We start from the raw sequence: 16,495 nt of genomic DNA, 5'->3' as shown, positions 1-16,495 counted from the left end.
ACACACATCAGGTTGCATTCCACACGCGCGTCGTGTTATGGGAAGGTGCATGTGTGAGTCGGGGGGCTATGGGTGGGTGGGTCGCTATTAATTTGCCAATCTGTATGTGGTGGAGTCCGAAGAGCTCGCCCAACCTGTAATTAGTCGCACCTGAAGTTGCAGGGCTTTGATTGCCTTCGGGGAAGTGTCCCATAAGGCTGCTACCAAATTAGCATGATGGTGATTGCCCTGATTGCTCGCATCTGGCGGGCAAAGGAGAGAAACCCCATTTTGTTCTCGACAAGAGAGCCTGCAATCATCACAACAGACAGTGGAGCTGAGGAGCGAGCGCGCTGCGTTGATTTTGACCACCCCACCTTGGCCGTCTCTCGACCCATATAGAGCATCTCCTGGAGATGTCCCCCCCTGTTCCTCAACAATAGAGGAGTTGTAATAGCTCATTAAAAGAGGAGACACAACAGAGAGGGGGAAATGTGTGCATCAAAGCCTTTTCAAATTAAGACAAGACAATTAAGACATGGAGTCGAGAGTTACTGACATACACTTAATGAGGCAGACAGGTAGTGAGGTACATGCCGACATTATCAACAAGGCTTGGAATTGCTTTCATTGCTTAAACTACCAACGTGGAGACTTATCCAAAGCAATAATGATAGTTGTGAAACTAAAATACCCATACTATACTATAATTCCCCTGCATATTATTGTTTTCTTTGAAAGATACAGGAGCTAGAAAAATGTAGATAATTCCTCATCTTTTTATTGTACTGTGTCTGTCTCCATTGCTGCACTGCCTTGCCTTTATCTTTGTTGAATTGGTCACCTCGTTTTTCTTTAAAACTGATTAGTGTGTTCATGATGGCATACTTATGGCTTGTTTTGTTAAAGGAACACGCCACCCAATGTCAGTAGTAATATATGTTCTTACCTTAACTTTCACGAGTTGAGTCATACCTCTCCCGTGTCGGTACGTGCACTTAAACGCTCTGGTGCGCGGCGCGAATGTGTTAGCATGTTGCTATGCTTTTCTCAATGCGAAAAATTTGTGTGCGAAATTTTCGCACTCAAAGTGTAGGCTACACACCAAGTCCGATGCGATTATTTTAATATTTCGCATTCTATTTCGCACTCACGTCACGCAGGTTCACACAGCGACTTTCAGTAAGCAGGGAGAACTCATAAAATCATCAAGATTTGAAACAGATTATAGCCTTGGCTTGAGAGGTGCTGGGGAAATTAAAGTTTACGGCCATCCCTTGTCTATTCTACTTGTGCTATTCTAAGGGTGGCGCTTAGAAACGTGACTAACCTTTCGGTTGAAGTTATTGTGCGTAGGCCATTATAGAATCCAATCCTGTTGCCCCTGTTATTTATCAATGTAGCCTTTTATTGTTTTTTGCCATGAATCATCTGAGCTGTGATGAAATCGAGTGTTGTTTAAAGTTGGGATTACTGTAGGCCTAGGCTATACTGCCCATATTGGAAATAAAAAAATAAAGGCCCACCCTCGGCCTACTTCGCAATAGTCCACTCCGTTGAAAAATCCTGATTACGACACTCGTGTCGGAATGGCAGGACGTTGTAAAAAAAGGTCAAGTGTCGCTACTCCGACAATGGAAAAAAAATGTCGCAGTAATGGGACGCTTGAAAATGAATGTTAATGCCGCCACTTCGACAATTAGACGCCAATGTCTAAGTAGCGGCATGTCGGAATAGCAGCATGTAACCAGTTTAAGGAGCATACGCTTTTATAAAGTTAAGCATTCTTCCTTGAGAAAAATTTGAACTCCGAGTCCGGGTGATTTTGGGCTGAGCTCAACGTTGCGCTCTGCCCCACATTGAGCCCAGCCCCGATCTGCAAGCTGCAGCCAGGGGTGCCCGCATATTGGACTCGAGGTATGCCATTTGGGCGGACTGGTGTAGCCTAACAAGTTGTAGGATAGGCAAGGCCTCATTTAAAATGTTACATGCCAAAATCTATACGCCAACACACTATAAAACGGCCATAGCCTATATCATGTACATCTCACGAAACCATTTCACACGTAGGCTACGCCAAAATGTATCTGCTAAGGAGCAGAGGCAGAGACAGCCTGTAGAAATGAGCATGGGATAAAATCGCACTGCTGCAACAAGTGGTAAAAATTTATCAGCTTGTATGATGATCCAACACACAGCAAAAGCTAATAATGATAGCCTACCAGTTATTAGCTTACCTTTATAAGATCCACAGAAAGTTTTTCAGAGTTCCACATTGGGCTACTTCAGTTATGAAGCATAAAACAAAGTTAACGCACCAGGAAATGTGAGGCAAAATTACGGTAACCCTGGACATAATGCTGTTGTCAGCAGCATAGCCTATCATGACCTATTCTTAAAACTTCCATTTCCATGAATGCATGTTGTATTTTTTCATTGCAAATATGTGCAGTGAGAAGCCCTCTGTTCACTGCTGTAGTGAGATTTCATTCTTTTTGGTTGAGTTTAAAATGGGACGGTGGTTAGAAGTGGGGAAAGCTGTCTGTAAGGAGTTCGCACTATGTAAGAAGTTCGTCAGGAGTACTCTTGAACACCTGAGAGAGTCTACTGTAACGTAAACTCTTTGTAACTTTGGCATATAGGCCTATTAAGGAGACTAGTCATCGTGAGCAGTAGAATCACCCAATCTATCAGCTTTTTTTCTGCTCGTCGTTCTATTGTGACATCAATGGAACCCTGCAAAATCATTATTTGATTGGTCAACAGCTCTTTTTCGCATGCGAAATTTCGCATGAAATAAGACCGTTGCGAAAATGTTTTTAATCGCAACGAATTTCGTCCTCGGTGTGTACAGACTAATACGAATGCATGTGTTTAATAGGCTGCGTAATTTCGTGCAAATATTTCGTCAGAAAAATCGGACTCGGTGTGTACGGGCCTTAAGTCATGAAAGTCTATGGTCAAATCCCAGCCGAGCTATAACTGTAGCTCGACTTACCTGTGCATGTAAACATACTGACTGACAAAAAATCAGAATGAGTAATTAAAACAGACGAGTAGCCCTGTGAACACAAAACAAAAAATCAGACTAACTAACTGACTAAGACTAAGATACCTTTAGTTTTCTTTTGACTAAAACTAGACTAAAATGACGAGACTTTTAGTCGACTAAAACTTGACTAACAAAAATTATATTTGAATGACTAAATATGACAAAGACTAAAAAGGACATTTCGTCACAAGACTAAGACTAAGACTAAATTAAAAATAGGTGACAAAATTAACACTAGTGGGGAACGTGCTGCACCTGGTGCGTCCTGCAGGGCTAGCACAGCTCAGGCACTCATTATCCAGGGAGCTGAAGCAACGGATGCGGACATTCTTAGACAATTACAGGCCAGTCTTGCACAGCGTGCCCCACACCCCATACGGCACCGCTTCCTCTGGCGCAAATTGATGTCAGATACTTTTGATGCCTTGGAATGCCTTCCGTTTTCATCGACCACAACACGGCTATTCATACTAATCTCACAGGATTGGTCTTCTGCCCTCCGCCTCGATTTGGTTTTGAAAGATTTTTTTAGATTTCCTGTCCATTAATAATTGTTTTCCAAATGAATCATCAATGCGTTATGATGAATCTGAGCCCATCTTAAAATAGTCTCTATAGTGCATCCACACATCTTCCTCATATGCCACCCTACTAGTCCAGCAATGAAGCACATCTGTTGGGAAAATCATATTGGGATGTCACTTCTAGATGATTTAATATTAACTTGATAAAATATTCAGCTATTTCTCCTCCCCCTCACGGAGAGCCATGAAAATAACATGTTGTTTGGGGTTTTCAAGAGACATGTCAGGATGTGCACAGTGGATTCCTCAACCAGCCTAATGGCATCACTGTGGAAACTTGCATTAAGCTGCCAAGAGAGGGAAACATCAAATGGCCTCTTTGAAATATCATGCTGCATTTGGAAACCTGGATTCAGGAGACGACGCCCACTATCCACTGAGAGGTGTTAGGCTGGCTTGCATTTAAAAAAAAGTAATGTATCACAAAATATACACCCCAACCTTTGATAAACATCACAGCAGCAGGTACGTAACATGATGAGTTACTTACAGGCTTTGCCAGTCTATGCACATAAGGCATTCTTAACAGGGCATGAAATTGTATAGACGTAGACTACCTGGAGTCCACTCTAAAAGCTATTTAATCTTCGGCAGATGGTTATATTGCCTGTAAATGGTCAAGCATGCGAAATACCACTCAGACGCACTCTGTCTTTGTAAATCCCCTCTCCCATCAACAGGTTAGTGAGAGGGAGGGGATGGAATAGCTCCCTGTGATTTGCACCATGACTGGATGTGAGTTTGCTGAACGGCACGGCAAGCGGTGTGTTGAGAATGGCGGGGCGGGCAGCAGTACAATCTCCATTACCGAGTCTCCACTCCCCCTCGCCACGGCTGCATCATTTTCATGCTTAAACGGATTCATTGTGAATGCTGAATGTTCTAATGCAGTCTCTCTCTCTCTCTTCCTCTTTCTCTCTCTCTCTCTCCCACTTTAACTCCCTTTTTTCTGCTTCTCTCTCTCTCTCTCTCTCCCTCCCACTTTCTCTCTCCCCCTCTCTATCTCTCTCTCTCTTTCATTCTCTTTCTCTGTTTCTCTCTCTCCCACTTTAACTCCCTTTTTTCTGCTTCTCTCTCTCTCTCTCTCTCTCCTCCACTTTCTCTCTCCCCTCTCTATCTCTCTCTCTCTTTCATTCTCTTTCTCTGTTTCTCTCTCTCCCACTTTAACTCCCTTTTTTCTGCTTCTCTCTCTCTCTCTCTCTCTCCCTCCCACTTTCTCTCTCCCCCTCTCTATCTCTCTCTCTCTTTCATTCTCTTTCTCTGTTTCTCTCTCTCCCACTTTCACTCCCTTTTTTCTGCTTCTCTCTCGCTCCCTCTCCCTCCCTCACAGATATCGGCTGCCTGTCACGGGAGGTGTGGGCTTGTGTATGATTGAAGTAGCCGTAGATAATGGGACGGCGATCCAGCAGAGAGAGTACCTCTCCCACCCAGTGTCAGAGGTAAAGGCCTGCTGTAATCTCAGTGAGCATCGCTTGTGTGGCGTCACACTGCATTGACTTCTGTGAATACCTCCGCTGCTCTGTGGCACATGTCAGACGCGTGTATGCGTGCCTGTGTGTGCTCGTGCGTTCGTGCGTGTGTGTGTGCGTGTGTGTGTGTGCGTGTGTGTGTATGTGTATGTGTATGATGCCTCCATCCGCTTGTGTGGCGTCACACTGCATTGATACACTTTGAATACTTCCGCTGCACTGTGCCACATGTCAGACGTGTGTGTGTGTGTGTGCGTGTGTGTATGTGTATGTGTATGATGAGCATCGCTTGTGTGGCGTCACACTGCATTGATACACTTTGAATACCTCCGCTGCACTGTGCCACATGTCAGACGTGTGTGTGTGTGTGTGTGTGTGTGCGTGTGTGTGTGTGTGTGTGTGCGGTGGGCGGGCACATAGAGACACATAGACAGGCTTGCATCCTCAGGGATGTTACTGTGCTCTGTGTTGAGCATGAAGTAATTTTCAGCCACGGCTGAACTTAGCATTCATAGCCACAGTGATGATGGACTCTGGGGGGACTGACTTTGTTTATTGATCTAACACACATGCTATTTATTTCCACATGCCATTCATTTCCATAATAAGAAAAAAAGCCCCTACGCCGCCACCACCACCACCACCACCACCGCCATATAGAATGGGAACAATAATATGAAATTGAAATGTATGTGTCCTCAAAGGAACGTGGGGCCTGATGATTTCCCCCTGTCTGCTTCTAAGAAAATAATTGGCTCATCATAGTGATCCTAATTACCGGGAATTTCACCACGGGCCTTTTTAGTTGTAGATAGAATCAGATGCTTTCAAGTGGAATATCAGAGGACAGAGAGTAGAGCGCAGCACCGAGTTCCACCGCGGCTATGTGTTAGGGCCACTGCAGAGGTCCTCACGTGACCGCGAGGCCGCGCATCCAAAAAAGAGACTCCCTGTTTAATGTTGCCTATTAAAGACAAAATGGTCAGACTCATTAACTAATGGCTTTACATGTCTTAAAGGGACACCAGGCAACGTTTTCGTGTTAATTACTTATCTTCGTAAGTCGGTATATGGTTAAATGACTCATTACAGGGCGAATGAAGACTCTCTCGCCCGCCCCTACTGCCTGTAGGAAGAATATCCCGCTTGCAAGTTCAGTGTATCGTACCCGGCGACCGAAGCAGTTTCAGTTTCCATCCTGCATCCACAGCACAGAGGGAGGCTAGCGAAGCGCTAGCGATTGTTGCAAGCGTGTGTATAATGGCAGAGCGGCGAAGAAGCAGCGAAAACCCTTGACGGAAGATGCAAAGAAAAGGAAAAGAGCTTCAGACCGAGCGAGGGGGAGTTTCGTAGAGAAAAAGCATCAGGCTTGCCTGGTGTCCCTTTAATGCGGTGAGATGGTGAATAGACCAGAGAATATTTAGTCAAACAATGTCCTGGCCCTCCAGAGTCAATGATGTCGATTCAGCAAATACACGATAGTGCACCAATACACGCTAATGCACAGCGGAGCTGATCCTAGACAACTTAAGCACAAGATTATGCACATAAGATCCTTTTCAGCAGAACATGAGATGATGTGTCTATCTGTTTCTGAGATAATCAGAATGCCTCATAAGAGGTCCTGGCTGACACACTCAGTAGAGCTCAAATGAAAAATAAAACAACAATTCTTCTCAATCAGAGGAAAGGGCATTGAAGTTTCAATCTTTGACTGAAGAATCTTTCATCTCTGATGTTGCTTACCAAGGCAACCAGTAAAAGCTGGTTACTGATGCAATCTTATCGACACAATTAATAACCAGTATCCCTGCTGGGAAACCTTGGCAAAGGTTATTTTTCACATGAAATGTTTGCTTGTACACTGCTGATTTATCTTTGTATCATATTTAATTCTCTAAAGGACTTTGAGAGTAGATGCGTGATCGCTGTACAGTGATAAAAAAAAAATGTTTTGATGAAAAAATTTCACTTTCAGATCCTTCATTATGATTATAATTGCTGAATTGCGTTTAAAACCATTTTAAAATACCATTCACGTTGACCCAATTACATTCTTGATCACTGCGTCACGCAACATTTGTCATAGCTGCTGTGTCTCTACATTTCTAGGCAACCATTATGCTATACTTCTTTGTGGGAGAATGATTATTTATGAACAAATTATTTCATCTTTATTGTCTTCATTTTATGAAAATGAATATGACATTTTAGAAAAGCACACAATTTCATTCATTGTGCCTAACAATGCCCCTTAGCTGTTTTAAAATCACTGGAACCTATGACCTTTTGGGGCTTATTGGTTAAATTTCCTTGCCACATATTTTTGAACTCACAATGACAAGTTGAATGTGGATCACTTTGCAGTATACACTACTGTATGTACCTCCAAATAGGCCATATAGTCTAGGTACCTGCCAAACTCCATTCATCTCAATTAACATGCTATAGGATAGTCGTCTAAATATGTCTTGATGCTACTAGATATGGCAATACTTTGAGAATACTGTATGGGTCTTACTATGCAGCTGGCTGCAAGAAGTACTAAGGCAGCACTTTCCCTGATGAAATGTACAAGACCTTGTCAGGACTAAAGCCAACTTTGAACAACAAGCAAGTGCATTGTTGTCCCTATTAGACCTCATTCCCCAAACTAGCTGAATGATTGAGTGAACAAAACAGTGAGTGACATCAAACATCAACACTGCAACCTGTACACTTCTGCCACCCACGCCAGAACATGGGAGCGCTGAATCCAGCTGATATGGGGGCAGCGGTGCCTCAGCAGGCTGTCTGAGAAATGAACTGGGGAGAAGATTGAGAATCAATGACAGAGATATGATAGAGGGAAGGGGCCAAAGCCATTTCCCATCAGACAGCAATCTCAGAGCTAAAATGGAGTTCCTATACGATTGAAAACACATTACATTCCCTGCTAATCTTATAGAATATGGATGAAGGAGGAGAAGAGTGCTGTTGAGGACTGGGCTGTAGAAATGTGGTGCAGAAATACTGAAGTTTGGTTGTATTGTGTTTGAAGTCTTTTCCATAGACTGTACTGTAGTCTATGGTCCGTTCTTTGTGTTAGTGAGACCTGGTTCTTACTGCTTTGTAAAGTGTAATGTTTGTAGGTGGTTGAAGACCATAGTTCTCTGTATGTGTAAAGGTGTGCACTGTATACTCTGTGTGTCTGCCATTGTCAATTTCAATTTCAATTTATTGTGCTTATAGAGCGCCAAAACATTACACATGTACAGTATCATGGCGCTTTACAGAATGTAGGCAATCAGAGAAAAAGGAAAAGAAAGGAAGAAAAGAAAAGAAGATGTGAAAAGAAGATGTGTGCATTTGTGTGTCCTTGTACATTGTTGTTCACAGTATACAGTCCACAAAAATCAATATACATTCCTTTGTGTGTGTGTGTGTGTGTGTGTGTGTGTGTGTGTGTGTTTGTGTGTGTGTGTGTGTGTGTGTGTGTGTGTGTGTGTGTGTGTGTGTCTGTTTGTACATGTATGTGTGTGTGCATGCATGCTTACGTGTCTGTGTGTGTGCCTGCATGTGCTCCAAACGTCCCAGGTGGCCTTGGGGCCGACATTTCTGGGCGGCGTGCCTTCCCTCTCCGAGCTGCACGTGGAGGCCGGCCGGCTCCCCGGCTTTGTGGGCTGCATCCGCGAGCTGCAGGTCAATGCCAGGGAGCTGGACGTGGCTGGAGAGGCCGTGCGCGGCCGCAACATACTCAACTGTCACGCCTCCGTCTGCCAACACCAGCCCTGCCGCAACGGCGGCACATGTGTCAGGTAGGATACCGTCCATCACCTCACTCAACGCTCCTGAGCTGGGGATGGGTCTTTCCTGGGGTCTTCACAGAGGTATGAGTGCTCACCGTATTAAGACACCCTTATTATACAGCTCTTCACAATGCAAGTAGAACGCTCTATTGACTTGAATGGGATTTCCCAAAAGTTCTACCTGTCATTATTTTCGTCTAAGGACCTGTAAATAATGACCGCTGTCAATGGCAACAGATTTGCATTCAAAAGTGAAGGCAGACGGTTGATCAGCTGTGTTCTAAAGAACGTTTGATTCAAGTTCAGCGTGTGTTGCGAACTATTTGTAATAATGTATAGAGACATATTGTGGAGTTTATTTTTCCGTTTTGGCAAGTAGCCGTATAATAAGCGGGATAATGTATAGAACGCCGGTCATTATTGGGAAAATAAGTCCCTCCAGGGCGAAGCAAGACCCCGAATTGCATCCAGCCCCGAAGCAAGTTCGCCCTGTCGGGACTTATTTTCCCAAAAATGACCGGCGTTCTATACATTATCCCTTACTTAAAGTACACAATTTAGTTTTGTTGTCACAAAAGGTTGTTAATATACAGTATGAGCTCAACAGCCAATCAGATTACATTCCTCTCCTCCGTGCACCCGAAGCTTTATATTGATTTGCTAGAATTGTCTATATCCAAGCCATGATGTTTGTTTGTTTGTTTGTTTACCATTTAGAGAACCAGGACCGTGTGTGAACGCCACAGAGCAAAGAATGAACAACTAGAGCACTGTGAGAAACAACAAGCTGAATTAAATAAAACAAACTAAAGACCCAAACAGTCGATTGTGCATGCAAAGGTACATGCTATTGTACATTTAATGAAGCTCTCCATGCTAGCAGCATAAGAGAGGTTTGTGAGTGATAAGGAAGCTGCACAGCAAATGGTAGTGACAGCAGGGATTGAAACACTGTAATAAGCAGGCTCGGACTGGTAATCTGTACAACCGGGCAAATGCCCGGTGGGCCGGTCCACCCAGAGCCATATGTAGGCATAGACCTCTCCAGAATAAGTCCCGCCTCCGTAACTTCCATATCCATCCAATTTCCGGGCGTCGATTGTCTATGGGAAATAACATGGCGTTTCGAAATATCATACCGGTAAAACATCAGTCAGTAGCGAAGTAGAAAAAGCTGGTGGGCAGATTGGCCTACACACTTCTGCCATCTACTTTCCACTGGATTTTTTGATTGTCGGTGCCGTTTAAGTAGTATACTATAGACTATACTACTTAAACGGCACCGAAAATCAAAAAATCCAGTGGAAACTAGATGGCAGAAGTGTGTAGGCCAATCTGCCCACCAGCTTTTTCTCTTTTGTCACCTACAGAGTTTGACAGGTACGATCTTTCAAAACGCCATGTTATTTCCCATAGACATTTGACGACCGAAGGTTGGATGGATACGGAAGTTAGGAGGCGGGACTTATTCTGGAGAGGTCTATAGGCCTAGCCTATAAATGCAGTTGCATCCATTTGGCTTGGGGGGTGACAGGTCAATCATTTTGGCCTCTTCATGACAGATTCAGTGTGTGTTACAATCGCGCCCCCCTGCCCAACCCCTCAAGTGGATTTGTCCAAGCAGCCGCTAGGTTTGTGGGGAAATATAGCCTACGAGTGCATGGTAGCCTAGTAGGTGCCCTCCGCTAGCTGGTGTTCACATCATCACAGTTTCTGCGTAAACAGCAACCAGAGGTCTAGTTTTATTACATAAATATATTGTTTTTATAGGCGTTAGTCACCAAGAGCTTCCATTTACTGCACCATGTAGGCTACTGTAGTGCGGTTCTGTCAACAATTGTAGTCTACAATTTTCGCACAACTTGGTGGAAAAGTGTAGCACAGGTTAAAGAAAATCCATTCATTTTTGGAGCTGATCCTACTCAAAAGGAACTTCAAAGTAGCCTTTTAGCTCACAACGACAGTGAAAGTGAAACTTGGAAAGTGGAAGTCTCTCCACCGAGTGTTACGTTAAATGCACAATCAATCGTGATTCGCGAGTCGATGCAGGTAAAAAGTAGGCCATCAACTGGTAGGTTAGTAACGAAGGTAGCCTAATTTTGCAAAATGTGATGACGGCACACAAACTTGGGCAAAAACGTTTAGTAGGCTATACACTTGTGGTGATAGCCTACAGTTAATGTGAATCGCGGACTATAACCAAAGTAAAGGAGATTTGCACCATATTAAGGCTGTGGTTGTGTTTCTACAACATGTTGGCACAAAACGTAATTTCTGTCGATGACGATGTCCATGTTCAGTAGCCTATATTTAGTAGCCTATTTATAAGCAGTGACATGGTTTAATGCATGTGGTAACATGACGTGAGACAGACAGAATATGAGACTGTCTTGCCTAGAGACAGAGACACCCCCGGACTCCCGTGTTATTGTGATTATAGGCTATAGATCTAAAATGTAAATGTTTAATGTTTGGGTTCAGTTTATGAAATGTTGCTACAGCATAATAGGCCTACTGGGTGTTTGTTATTTATGGGGGGGGCGTCGGTCCAGTGGTGGGCCGGTCCAGGAGAAAATTGCCAGGGCCGAATTTTGTTCCCAGTCCGACCCTGGTAATACCGTAAAACTCCAAATAATAGCCCGGGCTTTTATTTTCCCAAATCGCCAAACTGCACCGGCTACTATTAGAGACAGGCGTCTATATGAGACAGGCCTTTAATTCCCTTTACACAAAACTTTTCCTTTGCAAAGATGGAAAATATTATCTAATTAATTATTTCAAACACACTGAATGTCTACCTATATGACTAGGCTATCTGATGACAATTACGGATCATCATTCATTTAGTGTTGAGATGTTGTTCATTGAGTGAGATACAGTAAGATCCAAATAGCGGGGATAGCCAGAACAGATGAAACATGTTTTAATTAAACATAATCTACAAAGAGATCGTATCACACTTAAAGCAAAAATATTTTGTCACTAGCAAATAGCCTATATCGGTCCTTTGTCAAATACAGTTGCATTATCAGCCCTGACCCAATCCGTTCAGGAATTATTTATGCAAAAGTGGAACGTGCTTAATGTTTAATTCTCCCTCCTTTTCGGCACGAATGAAAAAGCATGAGAGAGCATGAACCATATGGTTTCTCCCGTTTTGTATTTGTCAAATTTGACAGTCTACATTCAAATCACAGCCTACTTCCAGGCGCGTGGGAACAAATTTTTGACCAGGGGTGCTGAATAACAAAATAATCATGGATGTCCGACGATTTCTCCCCCAGCATATGATTCGAATTTAGACAGCTAAATACGCCATTTCACCGCCGTGTATGAGTAGGTCTAAGAGTGAGAAGTTTTATAAATCCCTGGGCAGCCACATTCCACTGCAACTATGCGCAGCACTTGCCACTCCGACTCATCAATAAAAACTGTGCGCGCACACACCAGTCCCATAGAAGCGCACTTGACTTTACATCATTAACCTATTTCAATAGTTTATATAGCCAGAGAATGTCCGTAGACGGGCTCTGATATAGCCTAGTCTAAGGTATATTCCTTTTCTGACTTCTTTCTCTTTATCGCCATGGCATTTAGAATAAAGAATAACGTTTGCGAACCGTTCTGGTTTTGTTGCCAGCATAAAAACAAGCTTACCATCGGCCTATCCGCATATTTTAAACACAAGGGATGAATTGAAGTCGGACTTATAGGCATAGTTCATATTGGAAAAAAAGTTATACAATTTGGAACTCTTTTCCCCACCGCAGTCTTTTAATGCCATCTAATCATAACGTGCGCAGTCTGCACCATACTGTACTTAAGCCCAAATAGATAGATAGATAGATAGATAGATAGATAGATACTTTATTGATCCCCATGGGGAAATTCAAGGGTCTCAGTAGCATACAGACATCACACACAACATGCACTTACAGCAGAAATGGTAAACATAAGTATAAATGGTATCAATGGTAAACAAATCACACCCAAGATTCGCAACGAGATGAGCAGCAACTTGATGCAACATTCTAAAACCTTGCAACTGTGACCAGACATGTGAATGCTTTGCGACGGCTTGTAACGACGTGCAACATCTAATTCACACTGCTGTAACCTCCTTTCTGTAATGGTTTCGTGTCATTGCGAATGTTTAAACAGACGATCTGACGGGTTTTAGAAGATTAAATACAACCCGAAACTAAAAAACAGACCAGGCCTCTACTGGAGACCGGCCTTTAACCCAAACCTGTAGCCACGCCAGGCGTTTAAAAGAGACAGGCGTCTCTTAGGGACTCGGCGATTATTTGAAGTTTTATGGTAAGAAACGACATTTGATTGTGTGATCACTCTTAAATTTATGATTACCTAACCGGCAGTTGGTCCAATTTTCCCCGTTGACCTGAGGCCCGGGGGGGGGGGGGGGTTTGATTAGGATATGTCCATATGTGATGAATGTGATGAGTCAATACGCCATCTTCTCATGCCGGAAAGTGTCTATTTCTTCACTATACAATTAGTCTTAATGTGCTCAGCCCTTGGTAAGAAGTCCATTACTGTTAATCAATTTAGGAAAGTAAAAGAATCAAAAGCCATTAGTTGTGCATTAACCTGGAATATGTTTCCTCTTCCTGTTCTGTTCTATGAGGCTTTTAGGACATACATCGTTTAACATTAATGAAGGATGAATTTCATAACCACGTTCACATCCTTTTGTGTAATAGACAAAAGTTCACCATCTTTGAGTCAGCCATTAAATGGAGAAAGCCCATTTATGCTGCATTTTCGCTGCCTAAAATATAGCCACTTACCTTCAGGCTGTGTACGGCTATTAACTCATTTAAAGAACTAGTATGCCTTGCAGTTTTGTTTCCCAGCATTTTTTGTTGTAAAAATGTTAATAATGATAACAATCTTGACAAAAAACAGAAAGTTCCAGCAGCTTCATTGCTCAAACCTCTAACATGTTTACCCCCAAACAAATTGTAACACAGATCATTATAAATATTAATGATGGCCTCAGTGTACACTGTCGTTCAAAAGTTTGGGGTCACTTAGAAATTTCCATTCCACTCCATTAAAGACAGACTACCAGCTGAGATCAGTTGTATTGTTTTTTTTAATCAGGGCAGCAGTTTTCAGATTACATTATGCTCTTACATAATTGCAAAAGGGTTCTCCAATGTTTTCTCAGCATTTTAAAATAATATCAGATTAGTAAACAGAATGTACCTTTGGAACATTGGATGAGTGGTTGCTGGTAATGGGCATCTGTATACATACTGTATGTGTAGATATTGCATTAAAGCCATTTCAGCCATTTATTTCTACAACAGTTATTTACAACATTAATGACAAAAACAAGGACATTTATAAGTGACTCCAAACAGTAGTGAACATGCATCCCCACTGGAGTTGGACAAATGGTAAAATCAACACTTTCCTTTAACCATATGCAAGCTCAATGTCCAGTTACATTCTTATCAAGTGTATTATAGGAAAAAGCATTTAGTAACTGCATGGGCAGCACTTTCATTTAGCATATTAATATGTGTTCCAACATGACTAAACTTAACTCATTTTGCTCTCGCATTTCATATTTAGTGCCCTTAGTGTTTCTGCCTGTCAGAATTGTCAGTGAGTGCATGGCAACCCTGTTTTTGGGAGTTTTTCCCACTGACAAATGGAGACTGGCTTGAGGAGAGTTTACTTTCAGATATGATTTACTAAAATCCACTCATCGGGAGGGAGCTTGTTGAACAGGAAAAGAGTCTTTGCCAAAAAAAAATACCTAGCAGAAGGTCTAAGATTAGGTTAGATTACATTGCATTCAATGTTGTTGTCATTGTGTAAACTAGGAGTGCAGGGCCAATGAAATGCTATTTAAAATCAGAACAAAGGTGTACTGAGCCACAGCCAAAAGAAAATCTGTTTTTGGTACCGAGTCTCGGAGTAGTTCATTAGTGTTTCATTGCTAATTACCATGGTTTTGTGTTTGTGGTTGCTATAGACGCTGTGTACAGTAAACAGGAGAGGAGTCAGCGCCCTGATGCTGGGAGTAGTGGGCGCTCGGACGTGATTAGCACTTAGCCTAGTGTTGATTTGATTGCTTCGCATTCCAGATACTTCACTACAGAGTGGTGACCCCCTAGGGGCACTCACCCTAGCTGCCACCTGTCAAGGCTACTGGCTAAACATTCTCTCTTCGACACCATTATCCCACTACCAGAAACACAAGTTTAAGAATATAAAAAATACAAAACAAGACTACTACAGACAAAAGTACCCAGTACTAAAGTGACTGATATGAAGCCACTGTGTGCTTCTTATTATTACACATTACACAATCTTACAAGTGCTTATCAGGGAATTTGTGGAGGCAGGGGATGTTTTGTGAGTGCCGTGACACCCCCGATGAGTGTGCTGGAAGGCTGTGATTATCTCAAATTGTAATCTGCCATAGTGCCGTAGCCTCCTGAACTCTGGAGGATTTAGTCAGTCGACTTTAATTTCTCATGTGACGATGTCTAGCGCTGGTTGTTTGTGAGTTAGTGACTGAGTTTCCCTCATGTACAGTATGTTCAAAAGCTGATAACCTGGAATGTGCTCATCAATGATGCAATCCAGCCATTGATTAATCCCTAAAAACTCATCTTAGTTCCTCAAAGATACATATTCATAAGGCTTTTTTAATGAAAAGCATTCCTTCAAGGCCTTCAAACAGCTTGTATGCTTCTCTGCTTCCTCTGCCTCATCTCCAATATGAGGAGCTAATGCACGTCAGTCAGGATTGGGTTCCATCCGTTGTAATGCAACGAGGGGCTGTTCTGATTTGTTATTCTGAAACATCAACTAACACACTGCTCGTCTAAACTGCAAATACTAAGCTATTTACTCCTTATTTTGCTCATGATATGTCTTGTAACACATTAAAAACACCTAATGGACATGTTGACTTTTGCCGGAGTGGGTCTTTTAGGGAAATTTTAACACATTCTCATCACATTGTTTGTGTCGGTTCCTACCAAAGATTCTATATCCTACCCTATGTTAACCCCCTCAATGAAAATGGATCATCCATGTGTATCTGTTTTTGCATGTACTTATGATGTACTGATAGTATTGTGGTACAATAAGTCACGTGGCACTGATACTGTAGCTATTATTGATAGTAATTGTGTACCTTATGGGTATGTGTAGTTTAAATACATCTCTTGTTTCTCTTCTCTTTATGAAAGTCAATTATAAACACACTATTGAGTATTTAGTGCATCTATTCATAAACAATTTATGTCTGATACAACATTATTTCTACATACATTATACATTACAATATAATACAAACAGTTCTATCGCTTTCCGATTTCTTGCTGGTCTATTAATTGGGTGATTCACTAACAGTAAAATAATCTGTTTTGTCGATATGCTGTCTTGTAGCCAGAGATATCTGTAGTGTTGTGACCAGTCGATATCCACTCTATCCATTTTTCAGTCCCAGGTCACTTTGCAACACGTCCTGCAACATCATCCACCCTACATCTACAACACCACCCCACAGTGTTTTAATACAGTCAGGCTAAGCACAACAATATACTGTGCAATGTTTAAGCCATTTTGCTGTTG

The 16,495-nt window shown here is 42.4% G+C and overlaps 1 protein-coding gene across 2 annotated transcripts in view; it reads left to right on the top strand.

The window, feature by feature from the left end:
- Positions 1-16,495, top strand: part of eys (eyes shut homolog) — a 217,745-nt gene that overhangs the window by 177,871 nt on the left and 23,379 nt on the right. For both annotated transcript variants that reach the window (XM_048269098.1, XM_048269097.1), the window contains 2 exons: positions 4,946-5,054; positions 8,661-8,881. In XM_048269098.1, the coding sequence (XP_048125055.1) occupies positions 4,946-5,054; positions 8,661-8,881 (330 nt within the window). The remainder of the gene's footprint in view (positions 1-4,945; positions 5,055-8,660; positions 8,882-16,495) is intronic.

This window comes from Alosa alosa, chromosome 18 (assembly GCF_017589495.1).
Source record: "Alosa alosa isolate M-15738 ecotype Scorff River chromosome 18, AALO_Geno_1.1, whole genome shotgun sequence".
In the NCBI taxonomy this organism is placed as follows: Eukaryota; Metazoa; Chordata; class Actinopteri; order Clupeiformes; family Clupeidae; genus Alosa; species Alosa alosa.
The sequence above is the reverse complement of the archived record's forward strand: the minus strand, read 5'-3'. Positions and strand labels throughout refer to the sequence as shown.